Source organism: Natator depressus, chromosome 2, assembly GCF_965152275.1.
Source record: "Natator depressus isolate rNatDep1 chromosome 2, rNatDep2.hap1, whole genome shotgun sequence".
In the NCBI taxonomy this organism is placed as follows: domain Eukaryota; kingdom Metazoa; phylum Chordata; order Testudines; family Cheloniidae; genus Natator; species Natator depressus.
The window spans coordinates 45,344,813-45,366,854 of record NC_134235.1 but is presented as its reverse complement, the minus strand read 5'-3'; the positions used below and the strand labels follow the sequence as shown (position 1 = coordinate 45,366,854).

Below are 22,042 nucleotides of genomic sequence, written 5' to 3'. Positions count from 1 at the left end.
TTCGGTTCCACAATATAGGTGAAGTGAGGGGATTCTTTACTGTATAATGTGGAAAGTTATCTGATGCAAAGAAAAAATCCCATTATTATTTTTACCGCACTTAGGCCAGGTCTACACTAGGTAATTTTCCCACCAGTGTAGATTAAGCTTCAGCAATTTGTGGTGTTTTTACCACCATGTCAATTAAACCTAATCCTTGCTCCCTTAACACCTCCACATACACACACTTGTCCCCTATGCTTGTAATAATATCCTTCTCCCAAGCATCTTCTCCTGTCCTCCTCCAAGTAACTTATTTTTAATTAGACCAAACAGCCAGTGCCTTCTAGTCTTCCTCTAGGACTTTACTTCATTCTCAAATTTTAATGAGTCAGTAATCACAAGCTCATAATCACACAATCAATCATGTGAGCCCTTATTTGTTATAACCCTTATTCCTCCGTTTGCCTGCTGTCATCACTCACATTGTCTAACTTTGATTATACACTCTTTGGGGTAAAAACTAGGGCGACCAGTTTTCCGATATTAGGGGCTGTCTTATATATGCAACTATATTTCCTTCTCCTTCCCCCGGAGGAAAAAAAAATGTCACGATTTTTCACACTTGCTATCTGGTCACCCAAGAAAGAACAGTTTTACATTTCTACAAGTTTTGTGTAAATTTATGGTGCTGTATAAATGTGAAATAAGAACATTTAAAACTCTGGTTTCTTTCTGCAATCTGAAGATAAAAAAAGTTGTATAACCCGTGTGTCCAATATCTGTTGTTTAGCTAACGGTCACAGCATGCTAATCTGGGACCAGTTTTGTTGACACATTCTTGGCTTTTCCAAGTGGCATGCTTTCAAAACTTCAGAATGTACCTCTAGAAAAGGAGTTTTCATTGGCGAGCAACATTAGTTAATTTACTATTGTGAATAAAAGTGTGGCTGATTTACTGTGGCAGCCCAACAAAGACTGATATATGGAGTCAGCATACAGAAGAGCATGTTTGGAAAAAAAAATGGGACAGTGCTTTATTTTAGGAAAGAATCTCTGTGGCAAACAGAGGAATATTTCCAAAGGGGGAAAAAGAGAGAAGTCACAATAGCCGTTTACATTCAACCAAAATGTTTCAGATACTCATCACAGTTCATAAACCTTTCTAAACCCATAAGGTTGGCTAAAATATTTAAGCTGCAATATACTTATAGTTTAAGAAAAATATTTAAGAAATTAACCCCATATCAGACCAGACTTCTGTCTATGCAGCTTAGTGTCTCAGTTTCACATATGACGCTTAGCTATTTGAGAGATATTAGGTGAGAAGGCTAAGAACACATAATGATCTGACAATATATCATCTTGCTGACGTCCAACACACAGGTACAGAAATTCTGCAGCTGGAAAGGAGCTTGACACAGTTTCTCCTGGGAATTCAGGAGCATAACAGTTAACAATAACAACTGCACACTGTACTAAAAAACCTTCTCTTCAGGACAGGAAAAGGTTTGGCTGTTCTGCTTATAAAGGCTATATTTCTTTAACAAGAGCAAATTGACAGCTTCAGAAAGCAAGCATGAAGCGTAAATAACTGATGCCGGTTTAAAGTTACAAAGTGCCTTCATCTGGGGAAATAAACTCTAAAAACGCTACAGGATAGTGACTTCTGGAGAGCCAGGAAGTCTGTATTTTAACTCATCCATCACAACGTTTACATAAAATCCCCAAACTACACCTACTGCTCGTTTATAATGGCATAAGAGCTAATACAATGCATTCAAATTGCTCAAAGCTGGTATCTGTTCTTAAGCTGTATTTGTCTCTGTGCTAACAGTCTAATCTTGCAAGATGCTGCTGCACAGGCTCCTCCAATGACACTGCAACTTGCAGAATCAGGTCCATAACAAGTGATTAATAAAGAACGTTACTTACCAATATCCTATTGGCTTCTTCTTGAATTACATTTTCTTCTTCAATCCTTTTCCCCTTGGTTTCCAAACGTCTTTTTTTCTGCATATTGGCTCCATGCTCCTCATCATGATCCCCCATTTCAGCTTCCCAATCCAGCTCTTTGCTCCCAAACACAAGCTCTAGTGTAGCTGCATCCTCAGCTAAACCACCTAACTCTTTTCTTTTCTTTGATGCAGGCTTTTCACTGGAAACATTTTTAGTAACAGTTTTATCTTTCTCTGATTTGCTACTTTCTATTGCAAGCTTTAGGCTTGTGTCTACAAGTGAAAGGTTTGTTTTCAGGTCCAAGGTATATTGTTCCTTTTGAGTGTGTTCCACTTTACTTTTCCACATCAAGGAAGTTGTGGGTTGCGTTTGACTGGAAAGATGAGATGACGTTTCCTCCATCTTTGCCAGTTTAGGTACAGATGTTTCTCCCTCTTCAATCCTTTCCCTTAGCCAGAAAGAAACAAAGAATTTTTCAACATGATAAACTCAGTAAGTGAACAATGCACAATGACTGAATATGAATCCAAAAATCCACAAGTGATGATTTTCTTCATTTTGATTTTGTAACGTTGCTTAAGTGTTTAGAGTACTTGGTTGTGTGCACTGTGCTTGGCTATATGTTGGGTGTCTGTGGGAGTTTGTTACAGAGATGAACCACCTGCATGAGCGTTGCATAATACAAGTGGGAGTTAAGGCAATCTTTATTTATATGCCTCAACTTATGATTTTCTGCATTTTTCATTATTGTGTTGGGATTTGAATCTGAGCAACCTTAGCATACACTTTTCTGTTTGGAGAAACAGATACCTAGAAATGGCCAGTTTAAAATAAAAAAAAAATGAACAGAGGAATTCAATTTCTTAGGGAGGTAGTAAAATATACATTGGGAATAAAATGTATGCCCCTTGAACTAAAACAAATTACTTTCTAAAACAAAAATAGCACCATCTGACAATATGAAAAATACCCAGAAAAAAAGAATTTCCATGAACATACCTTTTCTTTGGAGCTGCCTGGAAATAATTTTTAATGGAGTTAGACTCTTGCTGTGAAGCTCTCTCTCTATTTCTATTAACTCCTAAAATTTTAGAGGGTGAGAGGGGTTGAGTTTTTTGGTCAACCCCAGGTGTTTTATGCATCTTGGGTAACACTGTCCCTGTATTTACTTTGCCACTAGTGCTGGGAGTCTCCTTTACAGTGGTTATATTCTGTGAATACATTTTGTCTCTTCGATCCATTTTGGGAGTTTTCTCTCTCTTCTCTCCGCTTATCTCCATACTACACAAAAGGGAGAAAAAATACACAGTAAACATACAGGCAGTCATTGCAGAAACAGCATACACATTACAGAGCACCACAGTAATACAGCTGTACCTGTGGTACACAATGAACACTTATGGAAGCTATATAAATTAATATTAATACCTGCTATGAGTAAATTATCTAGATAATTATGAAATTGCTTTATAATTCTGAACATGGTTGAAAGAGCCAATCAGATCGGCTGCATCACCAATTGCATCTTCTAGTGTCAGACCTGATGCCCCAGCTGGCTTTCTTGCTATACCCTATCACTTCAAGGCAGAAGATGGACCACCGGGATAGTGACCACAGTTTACTATTGCAAGTTAGGGAGTGCCACATCAAATGTTGAGCCCCACTGACTATGCCAAGTCTATAACTGGCTCAAATTTCCTCTGACACGGTAATAGCCTTATTTATAGACATCAACTTAGGACACTATTTCAATGTCTACTTTACCATGTGTCCATCAGTTCTTCTGGTTCTGTGTCAGCTACATATGCTGTGTTATCACTTGTAGTAACAGGCATTATGGTCTCATCTACAGTTGAACTCTGAGAAAGGGTTGGATGCGGAAGAGCTGATCCTGGACTAACCAGCTGTTTAGCTGCAAGTTGAACATACGGAACAATTAAAAAGTTAGCAGTCTTCCTGTGGCTCTGTGTACGTATAAGCCATTATTACAGTACTATTACTGTTAACTGATTTTAATTATAAATTCACAGAGATTCAATAGTTAACATACAACTCCAGGCAGCGTGCTGCTTGCCTGGAGCTAGAATTCAGGATGTGACCGAGTGTCTGAGGAGACTGATCAAGCCTCGCACCATTACCCCTTCCTACTTCTCCACGTGGGCCCAATGATACTGCCAAGGATGACCTTCAGTGGTTCAGACTACGTGGCTCTGGGAAGAAGGATAAATGAGTTTCAGGCACAAGTCATGTTCTCGTCCATCCTCCCTATTGAAGGAAAAGGCCCAGCTAGGGACCATCGAATTGTGGAAGTAAATACATGGTTACGCAGGTGGTGTTGGAGAGAGGGCTCTGGATTCTCCAACCATGGGATGTTGTTCCAGAAAGAAGGATTGCTAGGAAGAGATGTGATCTACCTAACAAAGAGAGGGAAGAGCATCTTCGCAGGCAGACTTGCTAACCTAGTGAGGAGGGCTTTAAACTAGGCTCACCAGGGGATGGTGACTTAAGCCCAGAGGTAAGTGGAGAAGTGGGATACTGCGAGGAAACACAAGGAGGAGGGTGCAACAGGGGAGGCCTCCTGATTCACACTGAGAAAACAGAACAATCGGCTAGCTATCTTAGGTGCCTGTACATGAACGCAAGAAGCCTGGGAAACAAGCAGGAAGAATGGATGTCCTGGCACAGTCAAGGAACTATGATGTGGTTGAATAACAGAGACTTGGTGGGGTAACTCACATTACTGGAGCACTGTCACGGATGGGTATAAACTGTTCAGGAAGGACAGGCAGGGGAGAAAAGGTGGAGCAGTTGCACTGTATGTAAGGTTTCAGAGTAACAGCCGTGTTAGTCTGTATTCGCAAAAAGAAAAGGAGTACTTGTGGCACCTTAGAAATTGGTTAGTCTCTAAGGTGCCACAAGTACTCCTTTTCTTTTCACTGTATGTAAGAGAGCAGTACAATTGCTCAGAGCTCCAGTATGAAACTGCAGAAAAGCCTGTTGAGAGTCTTTGGATTAAGTTTAGAGGAGAGAGCAGCAAGGGTGATGTCATGGTAGGCGTCTGCAATAGACCATCAGACCAGGAGGATGAGGCAGACGAGGCTTTCTTCGGACAACTAACAGAAGTTTCCAGATCACAGGCCCTAGTTCTCATGGGGGACTTCAATCACCCTGACATCTGCTGGGAGAGCAATACAGCAGTGCACAGACAATCCAGGAAGTTTTGGGAGACTGTTGGGGACAACTTCCTGGTGCAAGTGCTGGAGGAACCAACTAGGGGCCGTGCTCCTCTTGACCTGCTGCTCACAAACAGGGAAGAGTTGGTAGGGGAAGTAGAATTGGGTGGCAACCTGGGCAACAGTGACCATGAGATGGTCGAGTTCAGGTTCCTGACAAAAGGAAGAAAGGAGAGCAGCAGAATACAGACCCTGGACTTCAAAAAAGCAGACTTTGACTCCCGCAGGTAACTGATGGGCAGGATGTCCCCGGAGGCTAATATGAGGGGGAAAAGGAGTCCAGGAGAGCTTGCTGTATTTTACAGAAGCCTTATTGAGGGTGCAGGAACAAACCATCCTGATGTGCAGAAAGAATAGCAAACATGACATGGCAGGCAACCAGCTTGGCTTAACAGAGAAATCTTCGGTGAGCTTAAACACAAAAAGGAAGCTTACAAGAAGAGGAAACTTGGACAGATGACTAGGGAGGAGTATAAAAATACTGCTCGAGGATGCAGGGTGTAATCAGGAAGGCCAAAGCACAATTGGAGTTGCAGCTAGCAAGGGATGTGAAGGGTAACAAGAAGGGTTTCTACAGGTATGTTAGCAACAAGGTGGTGGTCAGGGAAAGTGTGGGACCCTTACTGAATGGGGGAGGCAACCTAGTGACAGATGATGTGGAAAAAGCTGAAGTACTCAATGCTTTTTTTGCCTCGGTCTTCACAGACAAGGTCAGGTCCCAGACTGCTGCACTGGGCACCACAGTATGGGGAGGAGGTGAGCAGCCCTCATGGGTGAAAGAACAGGTTAAGAACTATTTAGAAAAGATGGACATGCACAAGTCCATGGGTCTAGATCTAATGCATCTGAGGGTGCTGAAGGAGTCAACTGATGAGATTGCAAAGCCATTGGCCATTATCTTTGAAAACTCATGGCAATTGGGGCAGGTTCTGGACGACTGGAAAAAGGCAAATATAGGGCCCATCTTTTAAAAAAGGAAGATGGAGAATCCGGGGAACTACAGACTGGTCAGCCTCACCTCACCTCACCTCAGTCCCTGGAAAAATCATGGAGGAATCCTCAAGGAATCCATTTTGAAGCACTTGGAGGAGAGGAAGATGATCAGGAACAGTCAACATGGATTCACCAACGGCAAGTCATACCTGATTGCCTTCTATGATGAGATAACGGACTCTGTGGATATGCGGAAAGCGGTGGACGTGATAGATCTTGACTTTAGCAAAGCTTTTGATACAGTCTCCAACAGTTTTCTTGCCAGCAAGTTAAAAAACGTATGGATTGGATGAATGGACTATAAGGTAGATGGAAAGCTGGCTAGATCATCAGGCTCAACGGGTAGTGATCAACGGCTCAATGTCTACTTGGCAGCCAGTATCAAGTGGAGTTTCCCAGGGGTTGGTCCTGGGGCCGGTTTTGTTTAACCTCTTCATTAATGATCTGGATGATGGGATGAACTGCACCCTCAGCAAGATCGTGGATTACACTAAGCTGGTGGGGAGAAGTAGATACACTGGAGGGTAGGGATAGGGTCCAGCGTGACCTAGACTGATTGGGCCAAAAGAAATCTGATGAAGTTCAACAAGGACAAGTGCAGAGTCTGCACTTAGGACAGAAGAATCCCAAGCACTACAGGCTGGGGACCGACTGGCTAAGCAGCAGTTCTGCAGAAAAGGACCTGGGGATTACAGTGAACGAGAAGCTGGATATGAGTCAGCAGTGTGCCCTAGCTGCCAAGAAGGTTAATGGCATATTGGGCTGCATTAGTAGGAGCATTGCCAGCAGATGGAGGGAAGTGATTATTCCCCTCTATTCAGCACTGGTGAGGCCACATCTGGAGTATTGCATCCAGTTTTGGGCACCCCAATACAGAAAGGATGTGGAAAAATTAGAGAGAGTCCAGCGGAGGGAAATGAAAATGATTAGAAGGTTGGGGCACATGACTTACGAGGAGAGGCTGAAGGAATTGGGGTTATTTAGTCTGCAGAAGAGAAGAATGAGGGGGGATTTGATAGCAGCCTTCAACTACCTGAATAGGGGTTCCAAAGAGGATGGAGTTAGGTTGTTCTCAGTGGTGGCAGATGACAAAACAAGAAGCAATGGTCTCAAGTTGCAATGCGGGAGGTCTAGGTTGGATATTAGGAAAAACTAGCTCACTAGGAGGGTGGTGAAGCACTGGAATGGGTTACCTAGAGAGGTGGTGGAATCTCATCCTTAGAGGTTTTTAAGGCCTGGCTGACAAAGCCGTGGCTGGGATGATTTAGTTGGGGTTGGTCCTACTTTGAGCAGGGGGTTGGACTAGGTGACATCCTGAGGTCTCTTCCAACCCTAATCTTCTATGATTCAATGAACTTCAAGAACGAAATCCTAGGACTCTTTCTTGGTCAAAAATCCCACTGAAATGAAAGTCAATGAAAGTTTTGTTTGAGTAATGATGGACTGTAGGATTCTGGTCCACAGTATTCTCATCAATATAATAAATACTTTAATATTAAACTCTCATTGGTAAAGCACAAGACCCAGCAGTGCATATCATAAAACACAACATTCAAAAAACAAGAAATCTAAACTGATTATATGGTAGTTATTTTTTCAGGGTATTTATGGAACTCAGGATTACTACTATTTAACTTTCATCTAAAGTGCAAGAAGGGATCCTATGACGGAATACACCGGCTAAAGGAGAAATTTATTCCTAACCCCCGTTGATCATTGATTGACTTACACCATGAAGCAGGATGGTTTATAACCCTTAAACATTTTTATGCAAACGTAAATGTGGATGTTTACCTTATCCATATAAATATTAAATCCTTTTTTGAATCCTACTAATTGTTTGCCTTTATTCAGTTTTACATTTTTTGCTTCTCGTTTTGATCAGATGTCCCTTTATTGTTTCACATGAGACAGTAATAAGGAGCACGCAGTTTACATAGTGAATCTCATTTGTTACTTCACTCTATCGTGTCCTCACTTAATCACCTCTTCGGTGAATGAAACAGTACTAATCTTTATAATCTTTTCACATATGCAGTCTTCCAAGTCTCTAAATCATTTTTGTTCCCCACATTTCTGCTGTACCTTTTATCTGATGAGATAACCAGAATTAAACACAGTACTCAAGGTGGGAGTATATCTTCAATTTTATATAATGGTATTATATTTTCAGTATTTTTTCTTCTATATCCTCTTTTTGTGTGTGGGGGGTGTCGGCTGAGGGGGGAGGTGGAAGAGAGAGTGGTGATTTGCTGCCATTGCACACTGAGCTGTTTATAATCACGCACAGGTCTCTTTAGTGAATGGCTACACTTTGTTTTGCTTTGCACTGCTGCGAAAGACAAGTTGACTCATGCTTACTTACAGTGCATGGTACTGAATGTTTGGGTAAGACAGCTTTTAGTGACGTTTGAACTCTGTAATTGCTTCCTCCATTAGATTGTGAGTGTGATGACCTTCATGGCCTGGAACAAAGTCCATTTATTCAAGCATTTGCTTGATGGGATGAAGACTGTCTCTCTCTACTTACATAATTGACTATGGGACAAGTCTCATTAGGTTTTTTTTAATACTAGTCAACTTATTTTGTATGGTTTTTAATATAATTTATGCACATATGTCCAGAGACAGGTGGTTGTTGTTTTTAAAGAAACATTACAATCAACCAACAAATCCTATTGGGCTGTGCCAGTTCTATGTACCCCACTTTCCCTCATGAACTTCCTGTTTCATCGTCAAGGAATATTGGTTTGTTTGTTTTTTTCCAAAACTAGCTTATTTCTTTAAACTGACTTTTGTGCATTTTTCAACACATGTAAGAATCAACAAGCCTCATCAGCAGGGGTTACTGATGCACTATCTGGTGCAAGGCACGTGGGATGAAATCTTTGGCCCCACTGAAGCAAATGACAAAAATCATACTGTTTTCAGTGGGGACAGGATTTCACCCTCACCCTTCAGTCTCGTTGCCTGAATGCACTCAAAATATACACCAATGAACCAGAAATACCCATCATTTTAGGACTTATTGCTTAATTTAAAAACTACATAGAAAAGCATGTAATTTAAACCTGTAAATACAACTTAGGTTATTAACATGATACAAAGCACATACTATTTTAATCCCTTAAACCATGTCCCAGACTTGATGCCCTGCCCCCCACCCCTCCCAAAAAAACAAACACGTTTGGAAAACAGGAAAAACTTAAGATCTGTTCACATAGATTTAGAGTCTTATTGCATTGGTGAATACAATGCAATATACGAGAGTATAAATTGGTTCAAAAAATAATCAGGTAAATTCATTAAGGATAGGTCCCTCAATGGCTATTAGCTAAGATGGTTAGGGATGAAACCTCATGCTCTGGGTGTTCCTAAACCTCCAATCGCCAAAAGCATGCGACACTGGCGACTGTCAGAGACAGGATACTGGGCTAGATGGACCATTGATCTAACCCAGCATGGCTGTTCTTATGCTAATGCTTGGAAACAAAACACCAAAAACCAAACCTGTGAAGTCTAGACCTTTCCCTATTACATTTTCAGGCCAACTAAACTATTACTGTTCTGAATTTTTATTTTAGTTTTTTAAAAAGATTAATGCCTTTAAGTGCAAATAAGGAACTGCATTATAAATCCATTCATTTCTTATTCTTTTTATTATTTTTACTTTCTACTGTTCATCCTTTATCTGCTTGCAGTACTGTTCTCATTCCAAGGGTGCAGGATAGCATGGAATAAGCAGATTTACATGCATGTTGTTCCTGTGTGCCATTTAAAAATGTGGATTTCAAAACATTCTTTTAATACATTTTTGTATATTCACTGCACAATATATCTGATTTTAAGTCAGTCTCTGCTTTTTTCTTTACATCTATAAATATGATTATCTTCGGTGCAAGAATTATAAAAACATTAAAGCAAAAAATACTATATGGAAAAAAGAAAAGAACATTTATTTTAAAAACATATATAGGCCTGAAAAGAGAATGGCCACTAGCTATTACTTGACCCTTTTGTATACAAAGACATATGTTGCCTCCTTTGCTTAAACTAAGATAATCAGCCATGACTAGGACTCCTAGGTTCTACGGTAATACAAATAATAAATACTACTAACAAAAAATAAAATACCTTCCTTCTTCCCCTCCCCCCAGCAGAGTAACAAAGTTTATAAAATTACCTATGCCAGGCTGGTTTTGAGGGTTGCAATATCTTTCCATAGACATGAAGATAACTGCTAATCCAATTTCTGCTTCTGGAATGGCTCTGAGATTATTGCTATTAAAAATAAAACAGTTTTAGAAAATTAAGTACCAAAGAGCATCAGCTTTTATATCCAAATACTCTGTTCTTTTATCCAAACATGTGCTTCTCAAAAACATGTTCAAAGATGGAGTGGCAAATGGCAGAAATCCCATCATACAATACAAAATGCTTCATGCACCAACAGCAGGCTTAAGGGAAAAAATGTTAATGTATGAGCCTTGTAGGTGAGAACTTCAATGTCCCACAGCCACTGCAGGTCCATTTTTAGTCCTAGTAATCTTGACAGTGCGCCTTTCCCTTCCTTACCTCAATCAGTTCAGATTTGGACACTTCGCCAAACTAACGTGCTTCCCATAAAGTGTCCTCTAATTCACTGGGGAGGAGGAGAGTAGAAAAATAATATGAAAGACAGTGCTTCTGACAAGATGCGACTTCTATGGAGGCACCTCTCTTCCATGCACACAGCCTCCCGTGAAACAAGACAGGTTCTCTAGTTTTCTTTCCTACGTGGGTGATCTGTGGGCCTAAATACTAGTAACCTATTAGGTTCAGTTAAAGTTTTTTTTTAATCATAATTATTACCAATGTTATCCTCTATAAAACATATGACACAGCCTCTGCTCCTGGGATCTTATTTGTATTCGGTAAGAGTTTATTTGGAAAGTAGTTCCTATTCATCTGTTGAGAAATGCACTTGTGTTTCTTTAACCAATAGATTCTCTCTCTCATTTTTCACAATCCTTTTATTCATAGCTTTTTTTTTTTTAAATGGTAGAACCAAGAAAGGACTTGACTTTCCTTTTTATATTGTAGACAGAAAACAGTTGGTCAAGGAAAAAAGTAAACAGACATTTTAACTGAACAAAGTCCAATTAACTGTGGTACACTTGGATGTTCTTACACAAAATTCTCTATGAAGACCACAATCCTTTCCTCCCCAAAAAGTTTTAGTCAATATTTCATCAAATTATTGTAAGACTCTTGAGCAATATAAACAAACACACTCTCCAAAAAAAAATCCTATCTTTAATCCGTACACAAAGAACTAACCCAAATTACTATACTAAAATTCTGAAATATCTATTGAAGTAAAAGAATATATTTCACCTTTGTAACACAGTCATAATGGAATTAATCCAATTTCTCACTGAGTCAGATACTGGGACCTGCGAGTTAGTTAATTCTGCATCAATGACACAGACTTCAGGAGCTACCAGTAAAGCAGTTTCTTTTCTTCTTTCTTGCAACACTTTTGCTTCTCCCCCTCCAAGAATAATTGCTGGACTCAGTTTCTTATGCTAAAAATCAAGAAAGAAAATGCAATTTAATGAACAGATTAAATTTAGTCAGATCCATTAGTTTTCTTTTTTACTGAAACCACAATAATATTGAATATATCAGAACCTATTCTAGAATCAGAACTATATTAATTTGAGTAAATCTAGACCCAGTTGGAAATTTTCTGATGAAGAATTTGGTGGAAAATGCCTGTTCGTCAAACCCAAATTTGTTTCGAGAAAATGGTTCAGTTTGACAAACCATCAGCCCTGGGAGCAAATTGGCCTGGGAACCCTGAAGCACTGGGGTACCCAGTCCCGAGGCAGTGGGCATGGTCAGTCTGCCCTGGAGTTGCAGACCCTGAGGGTACGTCTACACAGAGATAAGAGACCCATGGCACAGCTGAAGCTGCCCAGGTCATCTGACTCAGGCTCATGGGGCTAAAAATTGATGTGTAGACATTTGGGTTTGGACTGCCAACATCTACACAGCGATTTTTTAGCCCCGGAGCCCAAGCCCAAGTCAGCTGACCCAGGTCAGCTGCAAGTTTTTTATCCCCTTGTAGACATACTCTGGGAGACCTGGCAGCTATTGACTGAAATGGACACTCATGTCAGTTTCACGATTGCTAGTGAATAGTACCCAACAGCAGTGTTGCAACTGTCAAGAACGTTCGTTTCAGTCAGCAGCTGCCAGGCCCCAAGGAACATACCATGTGACAGTGTTCCCAAAATGAATTTTCTTCTGGATCTTCTGTTAGTGAGAGAACAAAACCAAATTTCAAAATCTGCAATTTCTCGCAAATTGGAAATCCTGAGTTTCAGCCAGCTTTAAGTAAAATGCACATGTGCTACTCCTGGGGGTATTCTGCACCAAAAAATTAAAAATTCTGCCCACATTTTAAAATTCTGGAAAATTCTGTAAATTGTATTTGTCAAAATAACTTTACATAATCACACCAGTTTATATTATTTTGGTAATTTATTTAAAAATACCTGTCAGCAAGTATGACTGTAACAATACAGACACACACAAAAATTCCCCCAGGACTAGAGAGTTAAGGAATCCCCTATGACAACACAATTCCTGTTTCTCTGCGCCTCCACCCCATCCCCGAGCCTCGTCGGGATCCCAGACACCCACAACCCCTCCCCCGCGAGCCCAGCCACAGTGCCTCCTCCAGCCAATACACCCAAACCCCCTCCAGACACCCCGAGCCCAGCTGTGGCCCTCCCAGGCGAGACAGCGGCCTCCTCCCGGCCAGGGATCCAGAGGGAGAAACAGCCTGAGGCTTGGTCCCAGGCTCGCATGGAGTTTCCTGCACACCCCATCTCCTTCCCTCAGGGCATGCTGGGAACTGCAGCTGCCAGGAACCCTCTAACTCTCTCCCCCTCCCCTCCGGCAGCGTCTTGTGTGTGCGAGCTGGGCTCTGCTGGGTCCAGCAGCCCCTAATGGCGGCCAGCAAAACTGCAGCCCATTTCTGCGGGGGAAAGGAAATTCTGTGCGCATGTTAATTTCTGCAAAATTCTGCACTGGGCAGTGGCACAGAATTCCCCCAGGAGTAATGTGCTTATGTACACGAGCTTATGCTACCAGTGCAAGTGATTATTCAAATCTCCATTAAGTATGTTTGGCATCATAGAGACAATATCAAAAGAGACCATTGCAAGTTTTCCGATTCCTGCCCACCTCCCCGCCAGCTGCCATCATGTGTTCATCAGTATTTCTCTCATTAGACCTTGTCTCAAACTGGGCCCTGATCCTGTAAAGAGATCTGCAAATGCAGACTTTTCTTTCCTGTGCAGAATTCAGTTATCTCAGTGGGAATCCACATGGGGTAATGATCTACACTTGCAGATTCCTTTGCAGGACTAGGGTCTCTGACTCTAAGATCCTGAGGGAAAAGGTAGGGTCTTATGTCTGTAAAGTGCCATGAACATTTATATTTCTCATTTGTTTAAAAAAGTAAGAGGCACACATATACAATAGCACAGGTAGGCAACATCTGGGAGCAATTAAGATATTAGCCTTTAAACTCACTCACCCAAGTTTGCGATACAACACCAAAAAATTAGTTTTTCACACCTAACAGAAGGCATTTTTAGTGACCAACCTAAATGGAATAGGTTAATCCTACTCTTCAAGTACAGATTTCAGCTGTGTGTGTATTCAACTAAAAAGGTTACAAAATGCAGCTTTTTATCCAGGCTTCTGCAAGCAGAGATCCCTCTCTTTAAACAGAGACTGTCCAGTAGTTCATGTGGGTAAAGTTGCTATAGTTTTAGGATACTCCACAGCAGATCAACTTGATATAAAACTGGCGAGCACAATTGTTTTTCTATTCTCAGAGGTCTGTGGACTTTCGGAGCATGCCAGTTGGAATCATACATTCGTGGATAGTTTCCATAGGTGAGGGAGATGACTCAATGTTTTAAATGAAAGTGAGTAAAATAGACAGATTGAAAGGCTGAGGTCCAATTTCGGTTGATGGGGTAGGACAACGTCTCAGAATCAAGATCAGGTTTCACAGATGCTTGAACATCTCTGGCAGGCCCCCACAAAAGTTTCACTCCCTATTACATACCTTCTGAATGAGTGGAGTTTAAATACACTATCAACATACAAGGTGTTACATTTCAGTTCTAATTGGTGCATTATTACAAACAAAACTAATTTCATACATTTTCTGTTTCAAAGTATCTTTTAAATACTTTGATCAATATTGTCTTCTTGTACATCTTTGCAACCTAGAGACCAGTTACCTGTTTAGCACTTAGGAACAGAAAGGTTTTGCCTCTGAAGATCATTTTTCTTTCATGACGCATAGACAGATCCAATTTTTCAGGGCCAATAGCAGGCTCATCAACTGGAGGATAAAAGCTACAATGAGAGGGGAAACAAAGTTACAAAATTCAGATTTATATGTTTTATGCAGCTTTTACTGCAATTTATTTCTACTTTGTTTATTTCAAAAGAAATCTTTGAAGCAGGACATCAAAATATATTGTAATTCTTTACTACTGTTATAACTACTTATAAAATGGGGAAAGGAGGGACTGGATCTTTCAAAGGATTTGTAACTGTATATGGAACCTCTCAATTCTGGATCAGTAGTTTGAGGCAGCAGCAATCTCAGCAGAAGCCCATGTCTCAAGGATTCCTGCACAACCTACTCACTACTACAAGTGGTCCTTCTAAACAGGGATAAGGTACATGTATTTGAAGAGATGAAAAGCACGTACTAACACTGACTGTGCTACATATCTTTAAACAGCAATATGTGCATACATACACACACACACACACACACACACACACACACTTTCATTAAGCAAAACAAAAAGGTTATTCACCCTGTGCAGTAACTGAGGTTCTTTGAGATGGGTGTCCACGACGGTGCTCCACTTTAGGTGAATCTGCGCCCTCGCACTTGTAATCAGATATTTTTAGTAGCAACACCTGGTTGGGTCACACATGTGCTGTCCCCATCTCGTGCCACCTCCGGGAGTTACAAAGAATTGTGCGACCAACCCCCCCTTCTCAATCACAGTTTCTAACATAAAAACTCCAAAGTAGATGGGAGAAAGGTGGGTAGAGGGGAGAAAGGTGAGGTTCTTCGAGATGGTTGTCCCTGTACCTCAGTTACTGCACAGCGTGAGTAACCTTCTCTCTTTTGAGGAGTGTCCATGTGGGTGCTCCACTTTAAGTGACTGTAGAGCAGTGCCCCTCTCTGGAAGGGAGGGGCTTCAGAGTTGCAGCCTGGGCAGATGATAAAAGTCCCAGTATAGCGTCTGATGTCGAGTCCAGCTATATGACATAGTGCTGTGTGAATGTATGGGCAGAGGCCCAAGTTGCTACTCTGCAGATGTCCACAATGGGCTCATTGTTGAAGAAGGCTATCAATGTAGACAAAGCTCTGGTGGAGTGTGTGTGGGTCTGCCACAGAGTTTGTATCTGTTGTTAGCGATAGCAAAAGCCAATGCAGGTGGAGATCCATTTTGACAGCCTTTGGATATGGTGTCTCCCTTAGATTGTTCCATGATGGAAAGAAATAACTTTGGTGACTTTCTAAAAGACTCTGTCCTTTCAATGTAAAATGCTAGTGTCCTTTGGACGTCCAGGGTATGAAGCATTGCTTCTTGTTTGTTCCCATGAGGTTTTGGGAAGAATGATGGGAGATGGATGGGTTGATTCAAATGGAATGACTAAAATATTTTAGGTAGAAACTTGGGGTGTGATCATAGGGTAAAATTTGTGAAAAATATTGTGTATGGGGGGTGTACCATGAGGGTCCCAGTTCTCCCACTCTTCGGGTGGATGTGATAATGACAAGGAAGGTATGGAGAAGTAAGCCTGTCACCAGTCATTCAAAAGGGGGCCCCATAAGGCACCACAGCACCAGACTGAGGTCCCATGATGGAATGGGGGATCACATTTTAGGGTAGAGGTGGCAGAGACTGTTGAGGAAACCTTTGGTGGTAGGGTGAACGAAGATTAGAACTCGTCCACTTGATGGTGGAATGCCGTGATTGCCACAAGGTATACTCTGATCCAGCTCATTGAAAGACCTGATTTCTTGAGTTCCTGTATGTAATCCAATACCATTGGTAGAGGAAAAGTGGTTGCCATTGTTTGCTATTCTGGCACAATGTATGAAATCTTTTCCATTTGTGAAGGTAGGTATATTAAGTAGTAGACCTTCTGCTGTTTAAAAGAAAGTCCCTTACCCCTCTAAATAGGTCATTTCACTGTCTTGGAACCATGGGGTAGCCATGCCTTCAGGTGGAGTCTTGCTAGGTTCAGGTCGTAGACCAGCCTGCATCCTGAGACAGGAGATGAAGTGGAGTGCGTGGTGGGCACGAAACAATCTTTAAGCAGTAAGGAAACCACATTTATTTGTCTGGACTATGTGGGAGCTATCAAGAGGACTCTGGAGTTGTCGGTCCTTATTGTGTGTATGATCCTGGCTAGGAGAGAGATCAGGGGAAAAGCATACAGTAGATGTGTATCCCATTTGCAGCAATAGGCATTGCCAAGAGAACGGGTCCCAGTCCTGCTCTGGAGCAGAAGTATGGGCACTTCGTGTTCTGGGTTGTTGCAAAGAGGTCTATAGTTGGGAACCTCCAGCATCTGAATATGTTCAGCAGTGTTCATTTCCCTCTCATGGTCTTGTGAAAAGGTTCTGCTCAGTACATCTGCTATGGTGTTTTGGCATTCTGGTAGGTAGGTGGCTGAGATGTCGACGTTGTGGCAGATGCACCAATACATTGCATAACTTCTGTGCATAGGAAGTGTGACCGTGCCCCTCCTTGGCACTTTATAGAAAACATACAAGCGATGCTATCCATCAGCACCTTTATGGCTTTGTCTCTGATCATGGGTAGGAAGCGTGAGCATGCATTGCAGACTGCCCGAAGCGCAAGTAGATTTATGTGTAATGTTGCTTCCAATGAGGATCAATGCCCTTTAATCGTACGGTTGCACAGGTGTGCCCCCCAACCTAGCAGAGAGGCATCTGTTGTAAGGATCATTGATGTGTGCGGGGGACGAAGGGGGTGCGAAGGGAACTCCTGTACAGATATTGTATGGTTGAGTCCACCAATGTAGACAGTTTTTCACTTTGCTTGGCATTGTAAGACGCGTGTTTGTGTGTGGAATATATACTGTCCTGAGACAGCCTGGCAGGCATCACGTGTAGTCTGGCATGCTTGACAACAAATGTGTTTTCTGACATATGGCCTCATAGTCAGAGGCAGGTCCTGGCCAATGTCTGTGTGATGGCTTGCATTATAGCAATTAGGTTGACTAGTGGTAAATCTGTGCTGGGGCAGACAGGCTATAGCTTCCAGAGAGTGGAGGTAGGCCCTAATGAATTCCAATCTCTGCACAGGTGTGAATGTTGATTTTTATTGGTCTATCTGTAGATCCAGCTGTGTGAAAGAGAGCTGCTGTGCTTTGGGTAGCTTCTAGGCTCTCTTCTTGAGTCGAGGCTTTGAAAAAGCAGTCATCCAAATAGGGGAATATTATGATCCATTGTCTGCAGAGGTGAGCCGCCACCACTGTGAGGACTTTCAGTACCCATAAAGCCATAGACAAGCCGGAAGGAAGTACTTTGTATTGGTAGTGATCTTTGCCCAAAACAAATCTACCAAAACCTCCTATGTGAGGGATGCATCGTTATGTGGAAATGTGCATCCTGGAGGTCGAGAGCTGAGAACTAGTCCCGTTTCTAGTGCTGCAATTATCACTGCTAGCATGACCATCCTGAATCGCTGGGTCTTCACTAATTTGATGAGTCTTCTTAAGTTAAGAATGGGCCTCCATCCTCTGGTTATTTTCTGGGTTAGAAAGTAATGGGAACAGAAACTCTTCCCTCTGTGTTGTGCTGGTACCGGTTCCACATCCCCCAGGCATATGAGACGTTTACCTCCTGTTGTAGTAGATGTTTGTGAGAAGCGTCCCTGAAGAGAGATGGGGAAGGAGGATGGATAGGGGGATAGAGGTAAATTGAATGTAATAACCAGTCTTGATCATCTCTAGCAGCTATTTGTCTGACGTGATGTTTTGCTACACTGGGTGGAATAGAGTCAGATGGTCTCTGAATGGGTGAATGGTGTCAGATGGTTCCAGCGACAGAAGATATGGGAGGTCCTCGACCAAACCCTCAAAACTGTTGTTTAGGAGGGAGGTTGTTGGGATGTCGAAGGCTGAGAAGGGAGTAGTCTCCATCTAGTAGGTCTCTGCCTCCACCTTTGCAGGTCATATTGCCTCTGAAGTTGGGTGTAGGGCACGAATCTTGCTCTTTGCACTAAGTAATACATCCCGTTTTTTCTTTTGAGTAGGTGTGTAAATGCCCAAGGATCTGAAGGTTGCCCTGGAGTCCTTTAATGTGTGGAACGAGTCATCTGTCTTGGCTGAGAACAGCTTTAAGCCCTCCAATGAAAGATCCTCGATGGTATATTGTATCTCTTTGGGGAACCCGGAGAGGTGGTGCCAGGAAGCTCATCACATGACTATGGTCATTGCGATGGAATGTGCTGCCGTGTCTTCTGAGTCCAGTGCGGCTTGTAAGGCTGTTCGAGCAAGAAGGTGGCCTTCCGAGGTGGTTGCTTTGAATTGCTCTTTGTTGTCCTCAAGTAGCAAATGAATAAATTCAGACATTTTTGAATAATTTGTGTAGTTTTGTTTGGCCACCAATGCCTCATAATTGGCAATCCTAAATTTGTAGGGTTGCTGACGAGCAGGCTTTACATCCAAAAAAGTTTAACTGCTTACAGTCCCTATGATACGGGATGGTTCTCGAGTGATGTTGTCTGCCCCTTTCATTCACACCCACTACCACCAGAGTGTTTGGTGTGGGATGTGAGAACAAAATTCCATTCCCTTGGAAGGAACATAATATGTTTTATCCGCCCTTTTATAGGTTGGTGGAATTGTTGCCCCTGTCTTGGCTGGGTCCATGAGAGCCTTGTTTATTGGTAGGGAAATCTTGGAAGAAGTTGAAGTCTGGAGGATGTCCACAACTTCCTCCAACAGAATCTCTAATGAATCCTCAATCCTCTTAAACAGTTCCTGGAACTGTTTCAAGTTGTCCCCCATCGTGGGTGGCGGAGGCATAATGGCTTCATCTGGAGAGGAGGATGAAAAATTGGTTGCTGGGGTGAAGTCTTGGTCCAAACTCTCCTCCAGTTCTTCAACTGCCTCTTCTGAAGGTTCAGCGGCTCCAGGTACAGAGGGTGATGGGGAATGTCTCACCCTCTCTCTGTATGAACTGGGAGGCTTCATACAGTGTTGGTGGTATGCTGCCCATGGGTCCCAATGAGGCCACTGTGGTGTGGGAATGGCATTAGTGGTGGCATCCCTGGGTGTCTGTACCATCCTTGAGTTTCAGTCTGGGGTGGTATTCATGATGTTCTGGTGGACCCAGTTTGGTAGCTGTGTGGATAGGCAAGGAATGATGGGAGGAGTACTTTTTCCCTTCATCATCTTCATCACTGGATAAAGGAGGAGCCGATCTGAGTAATGCAGTAAGTTGGCATGGTACCGAGCATGCTGGAGTAAGGTCAATACCGAAGAGAGGAGATTCTGGTGCCAAGGATGCCAAAAGATCTTTATGGTGGAGAAACTGCGGCGGTACTGAGGAGGGTATTGTCGGCAGTACCGATGTCTTTATCGTGGTTGTTGGTGCTGAGGTTGTGCTTTATGTGCAGTGGAGGCAGAAGGTGGCGCCACAGACTGAAGCACTGTGGAGCTGCTCAGTGCCACATGTGAGAGTGGCTCCAGCAGTACTGAGGCAGGGATGGTAGGTTTCCCTTTAGTGCCTTTTTCCAAGCCAGCCTGCTTAGGGTCTTTGGCTCACATGGTACCAGATGGTCCCGCTATCTCAGAGGTGGATGGTCTTGGTGTGGTCAGCAACGATGGGGTCTGACAGGTCGGGGAACATCTCTTTTTGTCTGATTCCTGAGGAGGGGAGGTCGAAGCCCATTTCTTTGTTACCTTTTTGGCAAAGTGTTCCTTCCTCTGAGAGGGTGGCAGGGAAACTGTCAGATGCTGCCTTTGGGAACCGATGCCTGAGGGTGGGGGGGGGCTCCTTTAGAATAGTGTTTCTCCCGTGAGGGAGGGTAACTATACTATACTAAGGGATCTCCTAGTAACTGAAACTTAAATTCCTAAGTTACAAGAAATTTTAAGAACAAACAGGGAAGATTTAGGGTAGTAAACTAACTACTAATTAACTAACTAGTATTCAAAAGTTAAGATAGGCTAAAGATAAATCTCAGAGGCGCTGCCAAATGCTCCATCTCAAGCCAAGGGTGGTAGAGAAAGGAACTGGGGCGGGGGTACGCAAAACACTATGTAACCACCATGTAATCACCAGAGTTGGCACGAGACGGAGACGGTACATGTGTGATGCAACCAGACACTGCTACTGAAAATCTTAGATTACAAGCGCAGGGGCGCAGATTCACCTAACGCGGAGCACCCACAGGGGCACATCTCGAAGAACTACCCATTTCCCCTGTTCTGGCCGGTGATAAAAGATGCTTCTCACATTAACATGTAGAGCAGAAAAACAGTTTTTCAGTGGCCCAATGGATAAACTGGATTCAGCATATTTATTTTACAGAGTCCAGTGGAATGCTAGTACAGATAGACACATGACTACTGCCCCCAAAAATCTACAATTTAGGCCCTAATCCTGAAAACATTTTAGCTTGTGCTCAACTTTACGCACAGGTGGTCCCATTGTCCTCAGTAGGACTACTCACATGCTTATAGTTTAAGCACCAAAATGTAGGAATTTGCAGCATCAGGGCCTCATATCAGAGAATGACAGAACAAAGCTCAGATTAATCAATAACAGTTATTCCACACATGCATGTGCACAGCATAGTGAAGTAGATTTGGGTTTATATTCTACTCAAATGTCACTTCTTGAGAGCCCTGTATTAGAAGAGAGAGTTTAGAACTTATATAAATCAGGAGCAGTAGGTTTGCAGAACAAATTGCCGAGTGTAGCACAGAACACAACTAACTGAACAGAAACAGAATTTAGTAGAGTAATGGACTTCGTGTGGGTACTTTCCTGTTTTCCTGCCATTGGCTGGAATTTACAAAGAAAGTGAGGTAAGTGGCAAATTTTCATTTTCATCTTCAGGTAAGACACGAGTTGACTAATGAACTGGGATTTTTAATTACAAGTCAGTTCTGGTTTTTTCCCCTTCCCTTTTAGCCTAAATTACTCCTGGGGGAATTCTGCACCACTGCATGCATGCAGAATCCATGTTCCCTGCAGATTTCTTTGCTTCTCCACAGAAAAATAACTCTCTGACAGGGAAGCAAAGGGAAGCTGCAAGAGCGGTCACACGCCCCTCCCCAGCACCACAGGGGTGTTGTTTTGGGCACCCAGAGCAGCTGGCAAGAGGTAAATCACTGCTGGGGGGAGGGGGGTGTGCGATGCCCCGGCAGGTGGCTCCTACCTACTACCAGACTCAGTAATTAGTTCCAGCTGGGCTGGGGAAAATGGGACTTATTCTTCCCCTGAATGGAGCAGCCAAGGTCAGGTCAGATCCACTCCCAGAAACCTTCGCTGGATGCAGAAAGCTCCACACCCCTCCCCCCCCATACTTCCTGCCCCCATTGTTCCTCAGCCACATGGGGAGGGGTCACTGTATGGGAGCTGCTCCCCCACTGACTCCCCATGCATCTGGACCCCCATGTGACACCCTGGCACCCCAATACTCACCACTCTCATGTAATTAGGATATATTTTGTACAAAGTATGCCTTGTGAGGTATCATTCTAAAAGTCTTGATCTGCTAGACAGTAAT

General features: G+C 42.7%; 1 protein-coding gene across 2 annotated transcripts in view; it reads right to left on the bottom strand.

Moving 5' to 3' along the window:
• The window catches only part of NBN (nibrin), a 59,598-nt gene that overhangs the window by 13,186 nt on the left and 24,370 nt on the right, over nucleotides 1-22,042 (bottom strand). For both annotated transcript variants that reach the window (XM_074944129.1, XM_074944130.1), the window contains exons 6-11: nucleotides 14,474-14,591; nucleotides 11,541-11,731; nucleotides 10,348-10,445; nucleotides 3,703-3,850; nucleotides 2,938-3,219; nucleotides 1,915-2,386 (exon numbers count right to left, since the gene is read on the bottom strand). In XM_074944129.1, coding sequence (XP_074800230.1) covers nucleotides 1,915-2,386; nucleotides 2,938-3,219; nucleotides 3,703-3,850; nucleotides 10,348-10,445; nucleotides 11,541-11,731; nucleotides 14,474-14,591 — 1,309 coding nt within the window. The remainder of the gene's footprint in view (nucleotides 1-1,914; nucleotides 2,387-2,937; nucleotides 3,220-3,702; nucleotides 3,851-10,347; nucleotides 10,446-11,540; nucleotides 11,732-14,473; nucleotides 14,592-22,042) is intronic.